This window comes from Artemia sp. Qi Xiang Cuo, chromosome 3 (assembly GCF_049724085.1).
Source record: "Artemia sp. Qi Xiang Cuo chromosome 3, ASM4972408v1, whole genome shotgun sequence".
NCBI lineage: Eukaryota > Metazoa > Arthropoda > Branchiopoda > Anostraca > Artemiidae > Artemia > Artemia sp. Qi Xiang Cuo.
The window spans coordinates 34,930,256-34,957,154 of NC_142796.1; the positions used below are offsets into that span (position 1 = coordinate 34,930,256).

At 34.6% G+C, this 26,899-nt stretch overlaps 1 protein-coding gene across 1 annotated transcript in view; it reads left to right on the forward strand.

Annotated features, from left to right (window-relative positions):
• LOC148954037 (protein sax-3-like) overlaps nucleotides 1–26,899 on the forward strand; it is a 174,407-nt gene that overhangs the window by 81,208 nt on the left and 66,300 nt on the right. Inside the window, exon 8 of the mRNA XM_089085753.1 lies at nucleotides 9,142–9,347. Within this exon, the coding sequence (XP_088941879.1) occupies nucleotides 9,142–9,347 (206 nt within the window). The remainder of the gene's footprint in view (nucleotides 1–9,141; nucleotides 9,348–26,899) is intronic.

Consider the following 26,899-nt stretch of genomic DNA (forward strand, 5'->3'; position numbering starts at 1 on the left):
ATCGAATAATTTCAACTTCGGCTACCACTCGAGAAATGCTCAAATATTTGGTTATCTTTTACAATACCGTCCCTCCCTATTCTAGGGTGTGGAGTGCTTCTGCCCCAGAATTCTAAAAATACTGTAGAAGCAGACATCTCAACAGACTCCTTGTTGAAGGCTAAGGTTCGCATGATTCTTGGCCTTTCACCGACCGGTTCATAGAGATTTTCATGGATTAGCAGGTCAATTTTGTCGCAGCAGTTTCAAACATTTCGTGGTAACGAACTGTTAGTAAGGAGCGATGCGGCTCAGTAGTAACCAAAACTCTAAGAAACAGAGCATTGATAACAATCGATATATTAAAGAAATCGAATTTTGAAGCGTATTTAAAATATGTAAAATTCGTAAAATTTAATCTTAATCATCAAAAGGTACGAGCCTGAAAAAAATTACCCCGTTTTTGAAAAGGGGGGTAAAGACCCCCAAAACATCAAGTGTTCTTAATGAAAATCACACCGTCAGATCCAGCATACCAAAAAACCCTACTATTGAGGTTTCAACCTCTTATCTGCAAATATGTGGAATTTTGCATTTCTTGCCAGAAGAAAGATCACGGATGCGTGTGTATTGTTTTTTTTTTTTTTCTCGGGAGTGATCGTATTGAACCAATAATGGTAGAAGATCTCGAGAGGGCTCATTTGATTTGAAATCAAAAGCTCCCCTCCCACGATCAAAATTTCGAGATATCCATTTTGTTCAGCATAGTCGAAAAATCTAATAACTATGTCTTTGAGGATGACTTGTCCCCCCACAGTCCCCGGGGGAAGAGCTGCAAGCTTTGAACTTTGCCTGTTGTTTACATAGGCTATAATGTTGGTTTTTGGGAAGCATACATACGTTTTCAGGGGGGATTTTTTCTGGTGGTGAGGACGGGGGGACAGCGTTTACGTGGGAGGATTTTTCCATGGACGGATTTTTCATGGGGGAAGAGAATTTTCCATGAATGGGGTCCGGATTTCCCAGTATAATTTAAAAACGATCAGAAATTAAATATAAAAAAACTAGTTTTTTTTCACTGAAAGTGAGTAGCAACATTAAACTTAAGACGAACAGAAATTATTACGTATATGAGGCTGGTTTCCCCCTCCTCAATACCTCGCTCTTTACGCTATAAGTTTTTTTTAGAACTCTTAAAAGAGCTTTTTGTCATAATTAAATGGCATTTGTGATTCAGGAGTCATTCTTAAATAATTATAACAAAAAGTCAAACTTTAGCGTAAAAAGCGAGATATTGAGGAGGGGACAACTTCCCTCATGTATGTAATTATTTGTGTTCGTTCCAAGTTTTAATGTTGCTCCTAAACTTTTAGTGGAAAAAACTTATTTTTTTATTTAATAATAACTAAACGATGTTTAAACAATGTAGATGTGTACTTCTTTCCGACCTTATGGTTGACCCGGAAAAATGTTTCTTATTTTCACCAGTTTACAGCTGCAAAAAGAGTAAAGGACGTCGTACTAAATAACTACAGGCCTTAACTCGTCCTTTAGTAGACTTATAGCCATTTTTTTATGCCTATTTAGCTCGAATAAAAGTTAACCAGCCGTTGGCTGAAAAAAACATTTTTTTTTTGTCTCTAACTGGTGTGCAACGGCTTTCAGTTTAAAGGCATGGAAGAGACATTTCTATATGTGATCTCTAGACCGAAAAATCTATATTGTTTACGTAATTGATACTGAAATTGTATAGCAGGTTGACACAGCATGAGAACTCATAGCAGTTGAACGTCCTCAGTTTGCGAGTAATTTAATTCAGTGTTCAATCTTAAATGTTTCTACGAAATCCATTTTTTAATTAATTGTCTTATTAAATTGATTAATTTAATTCTACTTTTTAATTGCCTGATAGTTTTGATCCTCCTGATCTGCTAAAAATATATACAAATAACTGGCCCCTCGTTCAAGGGAAGGGGGATAAAGAGAAACATCCCCAGACTGCGTTCTAAAAATAACTTCCTAAAAAAACATTTTTATGGGTTTCTGCTTTCTTTCCCCGTCGGGAATTATCCCCTTACACAAATCCCAAGCCTGTGTATGTCTGCACCCCACCCATGTATGCAAAAATATAAACAAAAGTTGGAGTACATCAAGGACCAAAGGAGCTTAGTGACTTACTACAAAAATTAAATTGAAAATTGAAAAAAAAATTGAACTAAGGCATATGATTCCTTATCGGACAACACTTTTTTTTAATAGTTTATCAAACTCATGTAGTAAGTCGAAGAAAGAGAAAGTGGAAAGTATTTATATATCCATCAGTACTATAGCCTCGAATATCCACTAAAATGGCCCAATTTTCACCTTTAAAACTTTGAACAAATTGAGTCCCTGTTCAACCTAACAATGCTTAACAAACAATTTAGTGCCTGCTTAATTGTCTTAAATTGCATCTCTGTTGTCGTCTTTTTCACCAGTGCTGTCCTACAACGCAGCCGAATATTGGCACACTCGGGTCTGGAACGCAGTCTCATCTGAGATGTGATTATTTTACCCTAAATAATATTACCCTCTCAAAATCTTCTTAGTTACATTTTTCTTTTTTTTTTGTGGAATTTTTTGTCGAAACTATTTTTAGACAGATAAGATGTCGGAAAGAAGGTTGAGTGGCATTTTTATCTCCATATTTGCTATGTCCAAGAAAGGGTTCTGCCAGAAATTAAAAATATATTTACGGAGATATAGATCGGCAATAAAAGCAATACTAATATAAATTATGAGAAACCAAAATATTTTTGTGTCGTTTTATTTTATTTTATTAAAGGTTTTTATCTTTTAGCTAACAGGAAAATATTCTTGTGGGTGCCAAGGGGTCGCCCATATCCCACCATCTAATATACATATCGAAGTGCCACGCTTGCAGGACAGTTTTGAAGAGTGTGGCACAACCCCCGAAACACTTGGTACAGTTCTGCCAGGCTTGAAACGCGCCAACTGGAGTACGTGATTTCTGAAAATCGATGTCCTTTCGGCGGGTAACATTTCTATCCACTGGGTACAATATTTAATTGATTTTTAAAGTGCAGAGGAGCCCAAGTAAGATCAAGACGAAAAGTGGATTTAGTGCCAGTTGAAAGACTGACAAGAATGAAAAGGATACTATATTAATCTACATTGCAGTGGCAGATCCAGGGGGCGAGGGGGGCTCGCGCCCTACTAGCGTAGTCTAAAGTAGTGTAATTTACTTAATTAACTCAAGTTTGCGTTAATTAAACTGGCTCCTAACGCAAGTTTATTGGATCAACCTATTTTGCGCCCCCCTAAAAATTCATCGGATCACATGATCCGCCTTATGATCCCCTCCAGCCCTTGAAACCTAGTAAAGGCCGCAATGTCGCAATGATCAAGTTTAACATGCTTTAAAAAATCAGTGAGCAAAATTTCCGTTTGAAACTGATTCAGAAATGTACATAACTGGAAAAGCTTATAGGAATTGCAAAGAACTAGCATGAAATCCCTCAAAAATTGCTTTACTTTGAGGGGTCGCGACTGTCTCTTCTTCCTTGTCTTTGGTTCAACGCAATCACAGACTGTTTTCGGGTAAAATTTGGAGTTGATTCAAAAGTACTATAATTAAAATTTTATATCTTCTTTGCTCTTCACTTTCAAGCTCGTGAAAATACCGTTTTTCCACTCATGCAAATATTTTAATAGTTAATTATTTTGAGTTTTATAGAATTTAGCCAAACGAAATTTAAATTCAAAATGTTAGGTTGAACAACTACTGAGAAATGTTCAGAGAGAAATCAATATGATCCTGATGTTTTAGTTGGTCGTTGTTTTTCACCAACTGAAAACCGCAACAATGTGTTCAGTTTGAAATTATAAAGCACTTTATGTTTATATTTTATCTAAGATTTAACCATGCCTCCAGCATACATTCTTAATAAATAAACAGCTTCTTTTTTGTTTTCATAAAAAGCCATTTGTTTAAGAAAAAGAAGGGCCAGAAGTTCGAAAGATAGTTTGAATTAGTAAGTTTGACCGAGTGGAGATAAATTATTGGAACACATAGTTTTTCTTGAAGTACATTGTTTCGCCTGGAATGGAAAAAAAAATGAAAATTCGAGTTAGAGCAGGTCAAAGCAATTACAAGTTAAGAATTTGAAGTTAAAGTATTTTTTACGGTTGAAACACATGAAATGTGTTTGAATACTTTTGAACTACATATTGCAAAAAAGTCATAATGCTTTCAGATGGATACCTTAAACTTCAAAAATGAGTGAGAAATGGCCCTGACTTAGAAAAAAAGATCAGCCACAGCTAAAGCAATTTCAACCTATCCTGATAACCAGCCCCAAGGAGAACAAAATAAAATCGCACAGAAACTAGCAATTTCTAAACAAAATTTTTAAATGTACTAAAGATCTGATGCCTCCGTGCCACTTTAGGAAAAATGTTCAAAATTAGACTCGCAGTAGGAGGATTAGAATTTGACCTTGTGAACGGGGTAAAACTTTGGTTCTCTAGGTTTGATAGACCGCTAGTCCTTTACCTAAGCTTTGTTGGGCCTCCTCTAAAGGGAATGAACTTATGGCTATATACCCTGTATTTTGAGGGTATAATATACTCTGCCACAGGCAGTTGCAAATGGATATACAGTATTAAACAAAGCATTGGCGAATTAAGAGGGATGACCCCCTAACGTAGTCTAAAGTAGTGTAATTTACTTAATTAACCCAAGTTTGCGTTAAATAAACTTCCTCCTGACGCAAGTTTATCGGATCAACCTATTTTTTGCCCCCCCCCCCTAAAAAATATCCTGGACCCACCCCTGAAACAAAGCCATTTTTAAACAATAAGTTCTAGATATTTCCTCATTTATGCATTAACACCAGGTTGGATTGAATCCCATAGTTTCTGCTTGCACATTCCTGATTCGCCGACTAAAACTTTTGTAAAAACTGGCCAAAACTAAACCCACGTCTACATTTGCTTTTTTGAGGTGAATTTTGGAAATGACGTCATGTCATATTCCACATAAACAATCGCTGTTTAAGCGCGCCCTGGTTGGTTTCCTGCTTTGAAGTAAGTGTTTGGCAACTTGACTCGAAAATGTCAAGCAAGTATAAAATAATGCTCGATAATATATTTTAAATAGTTGGATACCAAATTTCAACTTTATAGACAGTTATGGAAAATATCACAGGGTGCCATCAATGCTTGATGTTAATCAGAGTGAAAAGTGTTTGGATTTTGTTAGCAACTCCACTGGACATTTATTTGTAGTTCCGCCGTGTCCCAGGATAACTCTATTATTTGTTTGTGTCTCTCTTATTTCTTTTCTTTTAGACATGCATAGCATGTTACGTGATGGATGGATTTTGTTTTAGCCTTTTTTATGCTTCAAAGACTTAGTTACGAAAAAACATAAAAATTCTTCCATGTCAGAAGATGAAATATCTTGTTTTTTGGGGGAGATGAAGATATCTGTCAATGGCAACCATTTTTGCCAAGAACATTTCCCGGTTTGGTTCCTGATGTGTAATAAATATTCTTGTTGCTTGCTCTGAATTGAAAGACATCTTTATAGTTTAATGTCGAAGTATTCCCACTTGTATTTGCACTCATTTGTATAAAGAGGTAGGTGTATACTTCCAAACTTTTTTTTGGATTTCGTCAAGAACTTTTAGGTGTGGAACTTCACAATAAGTGCTTAACCCCCCAATTGATAGAGAGAACTTCTTCAAGTGGGTATTCGGGCCAATATCATGAGTGTTCCCCCAACCTTTCATTTGTTTCGGTACTATTTATAGAGTATATATTTTATGAAAGACTTTATTGATGTGAAAGGCCGTAATTGATCCTAATTTTGGCCGGAGAAATTGGCCGTAATTTTAGTCCCTCTGTTCTTACCATCATCACTAGTTGCCTTGGAGACGAAAAATTTATTACGGAAGCAAAACTAACTTTTCATTTTATAGACTTATATTTCTAATGTTTTTATTTCAATCTTTTTGTCTGTCATCAAACACGATTATAAAATAAACTATTCAACTAATAACAAGATGGCCATTTATGTTTTGGAATAGTGTTGAGCAACATTCGATATTGATAATGTAGCATGTTTTATGACTGGCTGCATGTTAAACAGTAAGCTCTACGAGAAAGAGGGTTTGATCTGACTTTCTACGGTTATACTGAAAGGAAGGTTAAGATGGCTAGGCCACGTTTTACAGATAACAGGTTGCCAAATTTTGTACTTTTTGGTTATCCATCTTGGTAAACAAAAAATCGCGAAGAAAGGAAACGAGGACAATTGGGCCAATCCATCTTGGGCCAAACAAAAAGTAGTTACTCGAGGATGGGGGGGGATCATAAAGCATTTGAAAGAAATTTTAATTTTATGGGAGGAGCTAAAGAGTGAAGCTTTCAGTATATTGGGGTGTTTAGGAGGAGCGTCGAGAGCTGTGTTGGCCTCAGGTGAGCGGGTGCGTCAGTGACAAGGCCGTATCCAGGGGGTTTAAGGGGTTTGAACCCCCCCCCCCCCGAAATGTTTGTGTCACTCGTAAAAACGTAACAAAAATGGGCATAAACAAATTCTGTATGCTTTTTTTAGTTTTTTTTTTTGTGTAAAATCCCTCAATTTTTTTTTTTAGTAAAACCTCCTCCGAAAAAAAAATCCTGGGTACGGCCTTGGTTAGTGAGTTGTTAGTAGTAGTAATAATCGTAGATAATCGAAAAATTGAGATCAGATGGATTTTTGCCTTTCAGCACAATTGAAAAGCAATATAAGTTGATTAAATTAAGCCAATATATGGCTACTTCGTGTACCTTCATTTAAGGAAATTGGTGCTCCCGTACAATGCAGAACACACTCGAGAAGTAAAGCTAGGTTAATCATAACGAAATATATCAAAACATGATTAAAATAGAATACTTTAGTTTGTATAATAATATAATTTTAGCTATATATTTGCACGTTAGGGGGGGGGCGGGTGGTATGGGTAAAGTAACCTAACGTAACCTTACAACATCCCCCACCCTTAATGTGCAAATATATAGCCCAAATTATACTAGTTCAATGCATTCTGTCACCCGTCATTTGTCCTTGTGGCTATAAAACCAGTTATCTTCGATCTTACAGTTAGCAAATTTCTCGAGTATGTTCTCGATTGCAAGGGAGGACCAAGAAAATTTTCCCCAAGACCCCAAGACCAAGAAAATGAGGTAGTATATTTTCCCCCACAAATAAAAGATAGACTACACGTTTTCCGACTGAGGTTAACTGTTGTGTGCAATTAGTCTAATTTTTCGTGTAATAAAGTGACTTGAGTTGTAGACAGGAGGAAGGCGTATTAACTCCACTCGCACTGAGATCTTTGGCGTTTTTTATTTCTTTCCAATGTTTTGTATAGTTTTTATTTAATTTGCCTTTTTTGCTGTTTTACCTTATCCCCCTATCGAAAACCAATAAAAGAATACGAACGTGCCTGACAGTATTCTTGACGGTGAGAAGGCATGGGAACAACTTTCAGAGGATTAGAAAAAAGACAGCTATAGAATATCAGTTTGGATATAATTTTATTGAGAATCATATAGTTTATTGAGAATCAGACATTGCCAATTAGGCCTACTATCCCGAAAATGTCTATTTTAACATCATAAGGTCCTTTTTCGAACTATTTAGTGAACAATAATAAACAGTAGATTTTGGAAACCGAAATTCACTGAATTTTTTCAATAAAATGACATGTTTCTTTTAGTTTGAAGCTTCAGCCTTTTCAGTTTTTGTTTTTTGTGGCCCCTTTGCTTCCTTCTAATTTAGGCTGTTTTTTGTAATATATTCTTTTCTCTACGTTTTTCTTTTATTTCACATTGTTCATTGTTTTTTTCATTATCAATGTTAGTGTACATAGGGACTGGGGGGGGGGACAGTTTAAATCTCGTTTTAATCAAAAACCCAACGCAATTTGGACTTGTACAGCTATGAAAATAGGGACCCGTATTAAAATATAAGTTTTACTACGTAAAGCTAGAATGGTACGTATCAGAGAGGGGTATAGGGGGGGCAGAGAGAGCGCTTGCCACGGGCGCAAACACTTATGGGCGCAAAATTTCAAATAAATTATTTAATGGTTACAGTCATTTTCTAATTTTGAAAGTTTATTTTTATTAATATAACGTAGAGGGCGCAGTTAATAAATGAGTGATTAACAAATTATTTATTAATTATTTAAATGAAACTAAATTAAAAATGATAATAATATATAAAAAATCATTAGATAGTTAAATAATAATAATTAAAATAATCAGATTAATAATAATTGAATGATTAAATAATAAATTAAAAAATACTTTAAAAATAAATTAAATTATATTTTATAAATTGAAAATAATTTTATTAATAAATAAAATTCTCGTAAAATTTGGTCTGAAAATTTTGTAGTAGACGGGGCAAAATCTTGATTTTACCCCGGGCTCAAGAGAGACCAGAACCGCCATGGGTATTCATCTGAAAATAATTATCTATTCATTGTCGTTTAAATATTAATTAGAATGACATAAATCTTTTTTTTTTTCCTGAGTTGGTTAATGTCGTAATTGACGACATTTTGGCCATTGAAAATCAGGCCCGGTAAAATATTTCCAAACTTGAGATATTGTAGTTGATGTTATTAAGCTTAATGGAAAATAATAGGGCACTGACATGCAAGGCCTTATCAGGGGGGGGTGGGGGGTTTCCCCTCCCCCCCCCCATCAATGTTTGTCTGGCTCGTAAAAACTTAACAAAGATGGATATAAACAATTTTTTATACGTTTTTTGAGGTTTCTTTGTGCAACCCTACCCCCCTAAAAAAAACACAAAAATCTTGTGTAAAACACCCCCCTCCCCTCAAAAAAAAAATCCTGGATACGGCCCTGCTAACATGCCATGCCTTGAAGTAAGTAACTGCTCTGGAACTCGCAGCCAATAAAATTCTGCTGATAACTATATGCATTGTTTATGCAACTCCAAAAATTATGAAAAGTGTACAGATTGTGCTTTCATTTTTTTTTTTGTTGCACTGATCTTAACAAAGTTTTTCTTCCGTGTGCAATAAAATATGGCAAGAGTTAATAATCAATTTGCTGACTACTCACATAATGTTTCTTTTGCAGTGCCACCAACGGTAACATTTATTGAGCGATTCATTCGGGTAGAAACAGGATCAACAGCATCCCTCCCTTGTGCTGCTGAGGGATTACCTTCACCCGATTTATTTTGGACAAAAGAAGGATTAAATAACTGGGAAACTCTCCGTGTCGGCATGTCACTTGACGGCGACAGAGTTTCTGTGACGGACGACGGAACATTGACAATCAAGGTAATTTAGAAAATTGATGCATATTTTTTACAACATCTGTCTTGGAGTATTCCGCGTTTGATTTGTTATTCGCCACCTTCAGCTAAGCATAAACATTCGAACGGGATTATAGCTGTGTTGGGGGGAATTGGCGACACGCTATCGTTCACTCTTTTATCGGGATTGGTTTTATTCAACTTTTCTCTGTGGCATCACTCTGTGGCAATTGCTAGTTTGTATTATAACATACTAAAGACAGAACTTCGACATAGCAAACAGACATCGCACAAGGCCCGTATATAGGAAGTAATTTCTGGGGGGCAACATTTTCAAAGCAGCAATGGGTTGAATTGCATGAAAAAATATGTCACGAGATTCTGGAGTTCTTCAAACCGAAGGCAATCTTTCTTCCTGTGTACATCGTTGCCTTGTGACAATGATGTTGAAATAATATAATATAACAAAAATGTGGATTTTTTTTGGGGGGAAAGGGGTAAGATGCCTAAATTTTCCTTCAGCTTGCGTGTCTCGGTGCATCTTATGTGCTATTCCTCAGAATGGATTTTATAATCAGAAAGATATCTTCAGCGTATTCACCTGAGGCAGAACAGACCTGCCGTGTAGGACAAGACATGTTTCAGTATCTTTAACTTAGATACTACCTATCGTAACTTCATGTATTATAGCTATGCACATACATTTTAATCAGCTATGATGAACTGATTAGATGATTAATCAGCAAATTAATCGGGCAAATTAATCAGCTGTGCACATAGATTTTTACAGATTTACTCACTCTAAAAGACTCAGAAAACTCATTCTGAGTTTTCACTCACACCTACATACGAGTTGTGCGGTTTTTGGTATTAACTTTGAAAAAGAGTTTTTAAGAAAAAGAAACCAGGACATAACTCAGCAAAAAAAAAAAAAAAAAAAAAAAAAAAAAAAAAACTCCAAAAGATCAGAAAGCTCATTCCTATGAAAATATTTCATAGGAGTAAAATTTTTTACTCCTATGAAAATATTTCGCCTACTCGCTCTTTCGATTATTTCGCTCTAAACTTGTGAAAATGTGGTACAACAAGGAAAATCTTTTAGACAGAAAAATGTATTTGGGACAGGAATAAACAAAAAAAAAGATATAAAAAATCTCAGGAACATTCGTTTTTATTCTAATGAGAACATCTAACTTTTTTTCACATTTTAGTTTAGGTAACAAACGTAACATTACATGGCATTTTTGTCATCCTAGAAATAAAGCCATTTGTACAGAATATTCAAGCTTTTTTCGTCAAAAGAAATAAGACGTTGAATTTGTTCAACAATCTATTCAAAGTGATTTATTTTTCGACTCTTAAGGACAAAGCCGCTTACAAATCCCTTCTTTAGTATATAAATGTATAAATATTCTAACGTGACTTTTTTCTTACATCCTCCTTAAGATACCGCCAAAAGGGGACGCGATCTTATCAGGGATTAAGTCAGACAGATTAATGAACTGTGATAGATAAGGGGATACATAATTGGTGCGTGTGTGTATACATCAGGGTAGGCACGGCCGGGGAGCCGTGTAAGACATAATACGTTCGTGAAAGCAGATTAGCATTAATCTATTGAGACCTGGGGGAGCCTTTGGGGCTGGTCCTTACCCTGGAAGCGCGTAATTTTATTATTTTTCCCATGATTTGGTACGTTTTCCGTTTAATTCACTTATGTTTGTTTTGTTTTTGAAACCCCTCCTTTGAAACAAAATCCTGAGTATATATCTGCTGAGGTGGCAGAGGCGGCTCTAGGGGAGGGACAGAGGGATGCAGGATTCATCCTCCCGGATGCAGGAACTTTAGGGGCGTAAAACTTCAAATAAATAATCTCACGGTTATAATCATTTTGTAATTTTTGAAATTTAATTTTTATAAAAATAAAGTAGAGGCGTAATTAATAAATGAAAATAATTAATAAACTATTAATTAATTGATAAAATAAAATAATAACAGTATAATCATAATTAAAATATTTAAATTAATCATTAAAATAATAAATACAAAATAATCAAACAATAAATTATAAATTGATTAATAAATGGAAGAATGTTTTTGTTCACAAATGAAAATTCTGTTAAAATTTCGCCTGAAAATTTTGTGTGAGACAGGGGGAGGGAAATATTTTGCCCCGGGCGCAAGCGAGGCTAGAACCACCACAGTTCAGAGGCTTGGATATAGGGCCAGCGGCCATGTAGAGACAAAAAACTGTACACACCTAATGCATGCAGTATAGAATCCCTTAGTAATCGCCGTGGAAATTTTTTTCTGTCGGAGTCTTTTGTGTTGTCCTTCTTCTGTGATTGTTCGTTTAAATCTTTTTGTCACGCTCATATTAATTGAATTTATGTTTCTGTTCGTTGTCACTTGGTCGAAGCGGACAAAATTAATTCGAATAAATTTAGTTTCATAGAATGATAACTTTCATTAGCCATGGGAAACATTAGTTCCCGTTTAATCAAGTGTTAAATAAAGTCAATATTTCTATAATTTGAACCTCAATGTCCAAATTCATTCATGCCTTCTTTGTCAGAAGTTCAAATTACATCTTTCGAATGCAATTGTGTCACGCAAGAGACATTGTGACATGATGTTGCTGCTTCATATGCCTTGTGATTTAGTATTTAGAAATGATAAATAAAGTTTATCCTCGAAAACAAGAATGATAGGGAGAGGTTATTCTCCAACAGAATGTTACAAGCCTCTTGGAAAAGTTCACTGAGCTTCATTCATAAGTAGTTCCAAATGACATATCTCATCCGTTTTTCTTCTCTTCAGGAATCTAAAAGGTATCACACCCCATCGACCACCACCACACCTTGCGCTAGAGTTTAAGCAGTGCTTTTTAGAAAGTATTTTAGGTCCAAAAAATATAGCCATATGATAATTGGAAGCAGGGACGTACGCAGGGGGGGCCTCCGGGCCCGCCCCCCTCCCGAAATCTCACGATTTTTTTCATTTTCCCATAATTTTCTGATTTTTCTCACAGAATAATGGGTTTGAATGATTTGGCCCCCCCCGAAACAAATTCCTGCGTACGTGCCTGATTGGAAGTGTCATTCATCTGAACTGAAAAGTTTACTGTTAGAAGAAAATGTGAATAAAAAGCCATCTCAGTATTGAGAAACAGTGAACAAACAACAACCTCTTACCTCAATCGTCTTTTGTTAGAGCATTCGCTTTTGAAGCATTAGAGGAAAAGTCTAACTTCAGTGTAAAGTGTGGGGGAGGGTGATTCAGTGATGCGACAACCCTCTCATTTTTGGATAAACTCTTTGGTCTGATATCTAATATTGCCCTTTAGTTTCTATTTTGAATGACGCAATATCCCCCCCCCCCCCAAATTCGGCTAATTCGGCCTACTCTAAAAAAATACCAACAATTAACAATTGTTATACCAACAATTAAAGCACTGAGTGGTTTTTGATTCTTTTACTTAAAAAATCTGCTAAAATAAGAGACGAACTTTTTCTTGTTGAAAATACTTAATTAAAAAAAAAACACTCTGAATCTTAATCTCTGTTTTGGGTCTGTGCCTCACTTTGGAAGTTCGTGATTTTATTTTACCATGATTTGGTACGTTTTCTGTTTAATTCACCCATTTTTGTTTTGTTTTTGCAACCCGTCATTTGAGACAAAATCCTGCTTATATACCTGCTTAGGAGGAAGGTTCTAAGTACTGGTGGTTTCAGGGGAGGGACAGAGGGGGCACTTGCCCTGGGCGCAGGGGCGCAAAATTTCAAATAAATGATCTAAGGGTTGTAATCATTTTCTAATTTGAATCTTCTCGGTACATTTGACCTTAAGATCATCACTTAAGATATGTACAATTCAAATAAAAAAAAATTAATTTAAAAAAAAAACTTACTCTGAATCTTACTCTCTGTTTAAACATAAAAAAGTTTTTGTGAAATTTTTCTGTCTGCGTTTCAGTCTCAAGTACAAGATCTGCATCAGTTGACATGTATATGGAAGGAAGTTAGTCATGTTTCTATTTATCAAATGTCCCTATAATCAAATACGTCCTTCCAGATTTGGCTATCTGTTGACCCCCTCCTAGCAAATTATCATTGAGTGAATGACAACGTTTGAACCGACAAAAGACCTGCTTGCTTGATGTTTACATTTTATCCGCCGAATATTTTGCATTCTAGCAAGAAAACTCAAAAATTTATTTTCCAGCATTAATCTCCCGTAGAAGAATCCGGAGAGCTTCGTTTAGCCTAATTAAGAAGGTGACATATCCAGTTTCTACGCCACATGCTCGACAAGGGAACAAAAAATTGTTGAATAGTTTCTCACGTCAAAACAAGCAGCTTGATTAAGATGAAGCAATCCATTTCATGTCCAAGTTTTATGAACACTGTGAATAATAGCTGCTTTTAAAGAATTGGAGGGAAATTCCTAACCGTAAACAAAGCCACTTTCCCCCAGCACCTAATTAGCGTGTTTCCCTTAAATTTAATTAAAAGGATTAAACAAAAAGTTTATTAAAATTGTTGACAATATTTTGAGTGATTAAATAAACTGGCGATGACTGAGATGATTATTATTGTTAACAATATCTTCTTAGCCCTATATAGTTTTGTCAACATTGGCTATTTGTTTTAAGAATGGCTAATTGGCTAATATGTTTAAGAAACTATATCTTCGTTTATAGTCGTTGTATAGGAGCTTGCCAACAAGCCTGTTGGACGACAGGCAAATAAAAAATAAAAATAAAACCCGCAGCGCACGCTGTAGACTCTTTTCTGAGGACCAAAAGAAATATAATTGCCCCTTTCTCTGATCTCAGAATTACAAGTTCACGTATCCTCCCCTCCTGCAAAAAAAGATAAAAAAAAAACTTTGAGAAAGTTTTGACCCGCCTCCCCCAATCGTTATGCAGCAGAGAGTATATCGACCTAACAACGTATAAGATTCGTCCCCTTTAGTGAAAGCTACTGACCACACAATCTCAATATCGGCGACCGGCTTAAAAAAGTATACTCTCTTGTGAGGATCGAAAATGTTGTTAGTCTACTGATTATATAATAGGGAAATCATACACTTCATACCCTTGCTGTATACACAACGTGATGCTTTTCAGATTAGTGATTGGTTTGGAGTTGCGAGCCTTACCAATTCTATAAAGCAAGGTTATAAAAAAAAGATATTTATGGCCATACGAAGTGGAAACAAATAATTAAGAAAAAATCCAAGTAATGACTGCTTTAAGCGAGTTGGGGTGAAAATTGTATCTAAGCAAAGATATCATAGGCAGCGCGCTAGCGCTGCCTAAGTAAAGAACGATGTGGGCACAATGTGTTATTTTTTTGGTTCTCCATACCCGGGACTTCATATCGAAGGAGTTGTCGTAGAAACTTCGAAAAGGGCTCATTTGATTGGAAATTGGAGTGGCTAGTGCCCTTTTTAATAGTCGAAAGTGATTGGAGGGCAACTAGCCCCCCAACGCCCATCATCCCACCAAACACATCAAATCAAAATTTTGACATAGCCATTTTGTTCAGCGTAGTTGATTTCCACATAGAAAATATGTTTTTGAGGAGGAAACTCCCCCACAAACCTCAGGGCAAGGGTTTTAAGTTATGTCCTGTGGACATATAAGGTTTTTATAGAAGGCGTTGTCGTAGAAACTTCAAAAGAAGCTTATTCGATTGGAAATTCGAAGGGCTAGTACCCCTTTTAATAGTCGAAAGTGACTAGAGGGCAACTAGCCCCCCACGCCTATTATTCCCCCAAACACTTAGAATAAAAATTTTGAGAGAACAATTTCGTTTAGCGTGGTTTACTTTCAGAAATAATGTATGTTTTTGAGGAGCAAACTCCCCAACATCCCTCCGGGCAAGGATTTGAAGTTAGGCCCTTGGGGCATATAAGGTTTTTCATTGAAATCTTTGTCGTAGAAACTTGAAAAAAGGGCTCATTCGATTTGAAATTCATTGGGCTAGTGCCCTTTTTAATTATCAAAAGGGATTGGTCGGAAACTAACCCCCCTCTCACGCCCACCTTTTCCCCAAACATATACAATCAATATTTTAAGATAACCATTTTATTTAACGTAGTTGGAAAATTTGGAAATTATGTCTTTAAGGATGACAAACCCTCCCCCCACAGCCCTCAGGGCAAGGTTTGTAAGTTATGCCCTGGGGGTATATAAAGTTTTTATTGAAAGCGTTGTCATAGAAACTTCAAAAGGGCTCATTCAATTGGAAATTGAAAAGGCTAGTGCCTTTTTTAATAGTTGTTAGTGATTGGACAGCGACTAACGCCCCTCTCACGCCCACCATTTTCCCAAACACATCCAATCAAAATTTTGAGATATCCATTTTGTTCAACATAGTTGAAAGATTCTGGAAATAAGGTCTTTTAGGATGATAACCCCCTCAGAGCCCTCAGTGCAAGGGTTGTAAGTTATGCTCTGGGGCATGTAAAGTTTTTATTGAAAGTGTTGTCGTAGAAACTTCAAAAGAGCTCATTCAATTGGAAACTGAAAAGGCTAGTGCCTTTTTTAATAGTTTAAAGTGATTGGATAGTGACTAACGCCCCTCTCACGGCCACCATTTTCCAAAACACATCCAATCAAAATTTTGAGATATCCATTTTGTTCAGCGTAGTTGAACGTTCTGGAAATTAGGTCTTTTAGGATCATAACACCCCTCAGAGCCCTCAGTGCAAGGGTTGTAAGTTAAGCCCTAGGGGCATATAAGGTTTATATAGAAAGTTGTTGCATAAATCATAGGCAGCGCGATCGCGCTGCCTAAGTAAAGAACGGGGACACTCGAGAACGAGACAAGAAACAGGGACTAAGTAAAGAGGAGGACACAACACTCCCCCACAGTCCTCAGGACAAGGGTTTTAAGTTATTCCCTGGGGGCATATAAGAACGATGTTCGCACAATATATTATTTTTTAATTTTGTTCTTTAGACTTGGGAACGTCGTATGAAAAATGTTGATACAGAAACTTCAGAAGGGACTCAATCAATTGGACATTAGAGTGGCTTGTGGCTTTTTAAATAGTCAATAGTGATTGAAAGTTGACTATTACCCCTTCCACGCCCACCATTGTCCAAAACACATCCAATCAAAATTTTGAGATAGCCATTTTGTTCAGCGTAGTTGATTTCCAGATAGAAATTATGTTTTTGAGGACTATTATGTTAGACCAGGGCACTTCGTATCGAAGGAGTTGTCGCGGGAACTTCGAAAAGGACTCATTCGATTGAAAACAGAAAGGGCTGATGCCCTTTTTAATAGCCGGAAGTGATTGGAGGACAACTAATCCCCCCTCCACTATCACCCTCCCACGCCCACCCATTTGCCCATTATTTTTAAAAACTAAATGTTGCCTTAAGATTAAATCAAAATGGACTGTGTTAATGCTAATTCCCATATAAGGCATCTCAATAGTATCCCAAAAACGACTGAGGGTATTATGTTCAAAGTTTCGGGGCTACTTCTGCTCTTAAGTTTTAACTAAATCAAAATAGCGTAAGTGTATCCAAGCTATCAAAGAAAGTAAACAGATTTTTTTAGCGAATGGTATCAAGTTTTCCATTTCTGGTCAAGTAGAGGAGGTATTAAACTAAATTAAACAGTACTATTTGTTTCCAGATTTATAAAAGGGTGTATGTTGTTAAAAATTGCTGAAAATTTTTCTCTACCAGATAAATAGTAGGCCAAACTATAAAGTCTTAAAAAACGAAATGATTTAAAGTATTATTTTCTTTTTCCCTGAAAAGACTATGTCAATATAAAACGAACAGAAGTTAATTACAAAAAAACTTTTTCCACAAAATAAGTTTTTCTAAGAAAAGTAAAGAACTCCATTAAACAAAAAATGAGCAAAAATAGAATCAAATAATCTACCAAGCGTGAAACTATCATAAATCAGCATCGATAAATAAATGAAACCCAAAACGAACAGAAATTACAATAAATAACCGAGTCAAACTCAAAACGAGCAGAAATTAACATAAGTTGGGCGCAAAACCCCTACGCCTTCCCAAGGCCAGAACAAAATTTACACTTTACTGAAAAAAATATAAGTGTTTTTACTTTTATAACTTTAATAAATAAAATAATATTAACATTTTGATTACTAAATATCAGTATATGTATATTAAACTGACAATGCACATTCATTTGTATTTTTTCAGTAAAGTGCAAATTATGTTTTGGCCTTGGGAAGGCATAGGGGTTTTGAGCCCAACTTATGTTAATTTCTGTTCGTTTTTGGTTTCATTTATTTATCGATGCTGATTTGGGGTAGTTTCGCGCTTGGTAGATTATTTTATTTTAATTTTGCTCATTTTTTGTTTGATGGAGTTCTTTACTTTTCTTTGAAAAACTTATCTTGTGGAACATTTTTTTAAATTAATTTCCTGGAAATATCTATCGTGCATTTAAATGTCTCTCAAACAAGTGTAAGGGTCGATGTAAAATTAAGTAAACCAAAAATATTCCTATTTATGGTTATTATGTAAAATTATTGAAAATGTTCAATGTAAATGATCGCAGTTCAACAAACATAAATAACACTGCGAATAATGGCAGCGATTATGAGAATTGTAGTGAAGTTTTCGACCATGAAAAATAAGTGTCTATAATAACTTAATTAATATGTCTTCGTTAAAAATTAATTAAAATTTTTATAGATAAATCAGCTGATGAGTGGGAATTAGGTTTCTAAATATACTATTCGCTCTTTTTGCATAGGTGTATGGAAAATAAAGGTTTATTTTAAATGATGCTGAAGAAAGTACATCTTCATTTGTATTTGTCATTGAGATTGAGAATTGCCGACAAAACACAACCAAGGTCATTCCAGTTAAAAGAATTCGTCGTTTCTGCGTTAACTTTTTCAGTATTTTCGTATTATATCGGCCTCTAATCAGCATTTTCTGTTCTAATCGCATCCAGTTTATTTATTAAGTAAAACAACATGTGTTTTTTCAGATGAAAGTAAATAGTAACGTTGAATTTTAATGTAAACATAATTTGTTCCGTACATGGATGGGGGGGGGCAGGCTTCTACTCTTCACAATTTTCCGCTCTTTGCGTTAAGATCTTATTGAGCTATAACTGAAAATCTTCATGAATAGATACGCAAATGTAGTTAATGAGTAATCCCATGTTTTTTATTGACCGATTGTCTTTTTAAGCTTTTGAGCTGAAAATAGCTTTGAACTGAAACAGCTTATATATATATATATATATATATATATATATATATATATATATATATATATATATATATATATATATATATATATATATATATATATATATATATATATATATATATATATATATATATATATATATATATATATATATATATATATATATATTTTTATATATATATATATATATATATATGTATATATTTATGCGTGACGGCAGACAATTTTCCAGGGGGGGGGGGGCAGAAGCCAAAATAACAGTAGATGTCGGGTGACAGGGCTTATATTTCAGGATATTTTTTTGTAGCAATAAGTTTATTTTTAAATACTTTTCGGAGAAAAACTCAAATAAAAAGAGCAATTGAATTGCATGCAAAACGAAACAAAATACAAAATTTTGAACGACAAGGATTCCTGGAAAAGGGATCAATTTATTTAATCAATAATACATTTAGTTATTATGTATTTAATCTTAAAAGAAAAGTAAACTGAAACCAAAACTACAAAAAGCTTTATTGATTCCCTAGACTATGACAAGACGGTGTAGACTTGTCTTTATGCAATATCCTACGCCTTAGAATGTTTACAGAAGGAGTAGAGATGCTCAAAAATCATCCTGCCTGCATAGATACCACGTTTTGATTTTATAATGGCCACGTAAACTGTACTTCTTTCATAACAGGACAAAAGTCTCCCCCTCGAACTTAAATCCCTTATATATTGAAACATTAAAAAAAATTATAGAATTGTGAAAGAAAAACAAAAATTTAAACTTACTATCCAGCTGTCAAATTGACCCTTTTTCTTTTTATTAGCCTATTCAACTGAATAAAATGAACAGGTCCAAAATAATTTTCGTCACACGAGAATCTTACCAAATAGTTTGTGCTAACAAACTGAAAGTAAAAACTAAAAATGGGATGCCTGTGACAATTGCTACACCGGCAGTATTGGCTTTTTATTCTGATTCTGAATATATAAAAATCTTTCAGTTTGTTGTTACCCACCCAAAACCAAAAATCTGAGAAAATTTGCCAGATTTTTGAAAAAAAAGCAAATTTGGAGCAAGTTTTTTTTTTCAGAAGAAACATCGTCGATGCATGTTTATTTGTTTTTTTGTTGTTTTTTTTTCAGGGCTGATTGTATCAAACCGAAGCTCCTTGATCTCCTAGATAATTGGGAGAAAGCTCAATCAAACGTAAATTTAAGCTATTTTTTAAGTGACAGATTGGGCCAGGGGAAAGTCTTGTTTTCTGCTACTTTAATGCGCCAAACTACGACTTTACCCCAAAGAGGACGAATTTGCAATCAATTTAAAATTCTGAGAAGCTAATTGATTCAAAAGTATCAATTAACTATATTTTAGGCTTCCCAGTTGCAAAAGAAGTAATGCCACATGGTGGCAGTACTGGATTCAACCAAGTTGATTCACTTTATTCGTAATGAAATTACGTTTGGTGATCTGTAATTGCGTATCAGCTATAATGAGGGGATGAGTCATTGTTTAGGAGGGGTTGGGGTAGATGCTTAAAAGAATATATTTTAATGCCCAAACTGCTTACTCTTCATGATCCTTCATATAAATATTGAAAGAGGTAAGGGGGAGTAGGTATTAATTAGTGTTTCTCTATACAGCTAAAATGTTAGATTTCTATATCTACCAGTACAGAGGTGGAAAAGGCAAGGCAGGCCATCATTAGCCCCGCCGGGAAATTTCTTTGGGGTGACAAATACTGCTAGGAACTTGGTTTTCAGCAATTTTAAATGGTAAAAAAATTTTTCTAATTATATGAAGCACTTCAATGATTTCAAACAAATGTATGCAATGTATTGATCGATAAGAAAATCATATTGTAAAGGTTGTGATGGCTTCAATTATGTAGAAGAACTCTTCTTCATCCAACCAAAATTCTTTATTAGTAATATTAACAAGTACTTTTTACCAAAAACACTATTCATCGCCAATTTCTTAAGTATATCCAAATTATGTCCAAAAGTGAAATTTAAACGTAGGGCGGTAGTAATCAACGTACAATTATTTATATACACATTTTAACAGCAATTAACCAGGTTTTTAAAGGACCGGTACCTCAAATTATATCTTGGTTAGGCCTAAGTATGATTTGGAAAACAATCATAAATAAAAAAAAAGCTTTTCAACTGAAAGCAAGGAACAGATTTGAAACCTATTTGAACAGATTATTCTTTATATGAAGGGGGCTGTCTCCTCCTTAGCTCCTTACTCTTTACTGGGAAGTTTGGGTTTTGTCCAAATTTTTAAAGAAAATTTGCAATTGAAAAAAAACGATTTTTCAAAGCAGCAAAAAACTTCTGTTTAATGAGCAAGGTGTTAAGAAGGGGGCAGTCCCCCTTATATACAGAGTAATTTCAATTTGTTTTAAGTTTTAAACTTGCTCCTTATTTTGGTTGAAAATCTTTTTTTATATTTGTTTAATTATATTTGATGAAACTGTAAAGTTTAATGAATCCAGTACTTTTGGTAACGCAGAAAAAACGATCAATATTTCAATGATCTCTGTTTGATTTTTCGTGGGTAATGAAGCTTAGAGACAAACATTTGCCTAAAGGCAATATAAAAAAGTACGCCAATTAAATTAAAAGTATATAAAAATGAAAACAGTAAGTAATTACAAAAAATACACAAAACTACAGCCTACATACGAAAACTAAGATATAAACTCCCAGCCTTCAGTTCTGTTGAGCAATGCCTAAGGGCTGGACGGATATTTTTTTAATAATATCGGTAGTTACGAACTTGGTTATCAAACACCAAAATATTTAATGCCTTTAGACTCAGTGTTCTTATAAACACTTAAACACAGTGTTTAAGTAACCCATTTTCAAAGTAGTTTGTTAAAAGTAAAACATTCAAACTAAGATTAAAGAAATCAAATAAAAATTATAATTCAATATTTTAATTTTGAATACCAAAAACCAATATATTTGGCACCTTCATATTTCATAAATGTAAAATATTCAATCTTTTTCAAAGTGACAACTAGATCAATACAATCACTCCTGGTAAAAAAAAAAGTAAATGATAATAAAATACAAAAAACGTATCCGTTCAGGGGGAAATACAGAAATTCCCTCCATTCCGTTGAGGGGAAACATTTGTGATTATAGTGGCTTCAAATATCAGTTCATAGGTACTCTTGCAATGCAAGCAAAAGTTGACGGATTATTTTTTTACTGAAATTGCTCCTCATTAACTTGTTTTCCATTCGTTGTGTTTTCTATAATTATACCAACTTTCTTGTCTACTAATAACTGTACTACTTACTAAAAAGCAAATAAATATTTAGGATAACTGTAATTAGCTGATTCTTTGATTTAATGTTGTCAATAGTTAGGCTCATATACTTTCGTTTTTGACAAGTATCGTTATTTACTTACTACTCATTCCCATGAAGATTTTTTTTTTTACTCTAACCAAATCATACAGAAAAAATGTTTGTTGAAAACTGGATAGGAGTCACTCAGTCACAAATTAGAACTTATATTTTCCTTATTAAGGGTCAAAACCTATTGGCAGGTAGCCAACAATGGGGTAACGCACATTTATCCATGGTTTTTCCCTACTCGGTTCTCTTTCCTTTCGTTTCCTCACAGTTACTTTTTAGTCCCAAATTTCCAGGGGACCATGGCCCCCCTGCCGGCACCCACGTATTTATATATATATATATATATATATATATATATATATATATATATATATATATATATATATATATATATGCCAGCTTCATCTCTGAGACTGGAAGGGTATATAAATATCTTTTCAACAGTTCTTCGACTGTGTGCTACATAACATTTCGGCCCGACACGGGCCAGGCTTTTATTTTACGGACCAAAATCGTGGAATTGGACACGTTTATGTATTGCGATCTCTTTTGCGACTTAAAAGTGGCGCTATATCTTTGTATTTTATTCGAACGAACCCTCTTTCAATAATCTAGGACTTGATGTCTTATAGAATCCCCCAAACAAACAAAAATGGGCATAAAAAAACTTATGAATTTTAATATGTTAACACCTTTTGATAAGCTAATACCTTATTTGAAATAAGTAAGTTCTGCATATTAAGAATCGGTATAAATAATAGACTTTGTTTTTGCAAATAACTAAAACTCAGATTGTTAGGATTTTGGTTTCTATTGACAAGGGTTGTTATGTACACTTTTTTTTTTTTTTTTTTTTTTTTTTTTTTTCCTTTTTTTTTTTTTTTTTACTACAAACCCTTTGAACCAAGGACCTCTTAAATGTAACTTATATTTTACGCTATTTAAGGAAGGCTACAATTCCTTCCTTCAACCCCCGTTTTTCACATTCCAGTTTTATACTCTTGTACCAATGCATCCAGGATGGTAGTTGGAATTAAAAAATTCAGTTTTTCAAGTATTTTAAGGGGGGTGATGCCTGAAATATCCAAAATTTATTTTTATGCACGCATTTTCACTGATTTTCAAGGGTGTCGTAGGAACAGATATGTTGTATAGGGATGTCCCCAATGAACACTGACAAGAACCCTTCCGAGAAACAAAAAGACTTTAAAAAATGTATAAGAAACTTTTTGGCTCGGTTTTCACCTGGAAGTGTTCACCATGTCTTTTCCTTTGTCTTAGAACTTTCAGTGAGTCTTTTGCGCTTGCTTCAGACTACCGATCCATTGATTCTAATCTTGGAAGAAAAATTAAAGAAGGCTTAGCTTTAGTCCCTGAGGACTTAACTCGAGACAGTAACCTTATCTTCAGAAAACAGTGTTTTATATAACCAATAAAGGGGGACTTACTTTCTCGATTTCCTTGTATTGGTCGTTAGTGGAAATGAGATTTCTTTCAAAGGGAAATTGCTTCTCTGTCTTCTTAACATAGAAATCCCTATCTTTGAAGACATGTTTTTGCAGAAATTTAATTTTTTTTTAAATCTCCGCGTTTGTTAATAAGTGAATTTAAAATTGAATGAATATTAAATTAAAAAAACAAGATTTTTTAACTGAAAGTAAGGAGCGACATTAAAACTTAAAACGAACAGAAATTATTTCGTATATGAAAGGGGCTGTCCCCTCCTCAACGCCTCGCTAGTTTGACTCCGTCTCACAACTTTGTTTTTTTTAAACAATAAAAAACTTTAGCGTGAAGCCCTTCCCCCGGGAACTGTGGGGGATTAAGTCATCCTCAAAGACATATTTATTAGATTTTCGATTATGCTGAACAAAATGGCTATCTCAAAATTGTTATTGGGTGACTTTGGGGAAAAAATGAGCATTGGAGGGGCCTAGTTGCCCTCCAATTTTTTTGGTCACTTTAAAAGGGCACTAGAACTTTTAATTTCCGTTCAAATGAGCTCTCTTAGGATATTCTAGGACTACTGGATCGATACGACCACCCCAGGGAAAATCACAAAAATAATTAAAATAAACACGCATCCGTGATATTTCTTCTGACAAAAAATACAAAATTCCACATTTTTGCAGATAGGAGCTTGAAATCCGACTGTGGGATTTTCATTAAAGTTCTATGACTTTAAGGGGGTGTTTCTTTCTTTTTTTCAAAATCAGGCAAAATGTTTCAGGCGCGCAACTTTTGATAGGTAAAACTAAACTTAATGAAACTTATATATTTGAAATCAGCATAAAAATCTGATTCTACTGATGTATCTATGGGTATCAAAATTCCGGTTTTTAGAGTTTCGGTTACTTTTGAGCCGGATCGCTCCTTACTTACAGCTTGTTACCACGAACTGTTTGATAAACAAGCTTATATAAGATATCAGCTTGTTAACGGTTAGAGACGGCGAGGAAAGAACCGAAATAAAATAAAAAGTTTCAATAGTAACCGAAGCGTTGTTAACGATATATGCACCAGCAGAATTTACTTTTAACGCTGATCCCAAATGTTTAAAATTCATTAATTAAACGTTATCGATTACAAGGCATTAATACAAATAAATAGGTGGAATTTAGAATACAGAGAAGAACGTATTTAAAAAAAGGTATGTTGTTGATCAAACTGAATCAACAAATTCAACATGTCTAAGAACTCTAGAGTGGAAGTTTAAAGCCCTTTCTTACAAAAATAAGAAATATTCCCATTTTTGCACACGGAGTGTGTTTTTTCTCGGGGGATTAAAAATGAGGGATTTTTAGGTTCATAGCCACTGAGGCCAAAATTCTTAAATAGCCTACATACCTTTGTAACAAATAAAATACGATTTTTAAAATGTGCACGTATTATTTATTTATTTAATTTTTTTTTACTTTGATTTCAATGCATGGTCATATCCAGAGGGCTATGGGGCTTAAACCCCCTTCCCCCGAAATTGCTGCTTGACTCGTAATCAAAAAGGCACATAAAAAGATTTTCGATGCGTTTTTTAAAGTTCTTTACTGTAACCCCCCCACCCCCCACCCCGAACAAAAAGCCTTGATTTCTACATTAATCTCTTTCTTACAGACAAATAGCTCAGAAACTCAGAAAATAGCTACAAAATTTATGAACATCAAACGTTATTTGTGGAATATGTGCCTCTACTGTGGTTTGATTTTTCACTCCCATGCTGCAATTTTAACCAGCAAGTTATAAACAGCAAGCTAAGAAACTCTTGAATACAGTCCTTGGTTGGAACCGGAAGACATTAGTGAAACATGTTAATATTGCATACTGGGCTTTTCAAAACGCTCAAAATACAATTCCAAGTTTAATATTTTCAAAAAATTATTTTGAAAACTCTTAAATATTAGCTTCATAAACACGAGAACCTCTTTGTCAAGTATGTAATTACTGTTTTTAAAGCTTTTGGAGTGCTCATTTCTGAAAAATTGCAAAAAAACTAGTAACTACACTAAACTTTAGGTATTTTACTATAATTACTCCAATTTAGAAGTTCGCACTTGTACCACCAGTTAGTAAAAATAATTGCAAATTTTACTGTTCAGTTTGGAAGCAGTACATAAATAGGAATGTCAACATAGCCTTTTTAACATTTTTCGAGCTGCTATGATGAGCTAAAACTTTATTATTGTTAGAAACCATACTGCCTACTCCACGTTTAATAAGCTGCTTGAAATTGGGTTTTGTAATTTTTGACGTTCATTAGGCAATTGCAATTGCCGAATTGCGTTCAAAATTGTTTATTGGAAACCTTTTAAATTGATTATTTGCTTATTTTGCTAAAGTCTTGTGGCTCTTTAAATTTACTTCTGGTTGAAAATCAACATTCCTTGTATTTGAGTAGTCGAAGAATCAGGACAAAAAAAAAATTCAGCGTAAAGAGCGAGGGTTAAGGAAAGGGCAGCCCCCCTTACATACCGAAAAATTTCTGTTTTTTTTAACTTTTAATGCTGCTCCTTACTTTCAGTTGAAAAAAAACTGTTTTTTATAGTTAATTTCTGGCCATATTTCAGATCATGTCAGGAATTCCCCCCCCCTTGTAAAATTTCCCCAGGAAACTTTCACCAACATGGAAAATTCTCCACGCGGAGAATCTTCCTTTCCCTGCAAAAATAAACTACACAAAAAAAATATATATTTCCAAATAACAAATACTATACGTGAACAATATGGGCAAATTGTGTAACTTACAACCCTTTCCCCAGGGACTATGGAGGGTCATGTCATCACAAAAAGTATAGTTATTGGACCTTTCAACTATGCTGAATGAAATGGCTATCTTAGGATCTTGATTGGATGTCTTTGAGGAAAAATTGGACGTGGGAGGGGGGCTAGTTGCCAACCAATCTTTTTGGTCACTGAAAAAGGACACTAGAACTTTTAATTTCAGCTCGAATACGCTCTCTCCTGATATTTTAGGACCTTTGGTTGGATATGATCAGCTCTGGGAAAAAAAAAACTAAACACACATCCGTGATATTTCTTCTGGCAAAAAATACAAAATTCCACATTTCTGCAGATATGACCTGGAAAATTCTACAGTAGGGTTCTATAATATGCTGAATCTGATGATGTGAGTTTCATCAAGATTGCTTCGATTTTTTTGGGGGGGGGGATGTTCACCCCCCTTTTTCCAAATACGGAAAATATTCTCAGGCGCGTAGCTTTTTATGGTTAACATTAAACGTAAAAAATTTATTATATATTTGGAATCAACAAAAAAAGCCAATCCTTTTGATATGTCCATTGTTATCCAATTTTTTTTTTTAGAATCTTGGTTATTATTTGGCTATGTCGCTCCTTACTTACTTGTTATCACGAGCTGTTTGATTGGTTTTAGGGGTTTTAGCAACCCCCCCCCCCCCGAAAACTACCACCCCAAGGAAAATACTCCATCCGGAAAATACCCCCAGTGGAAAATACATCCCTGCTGAA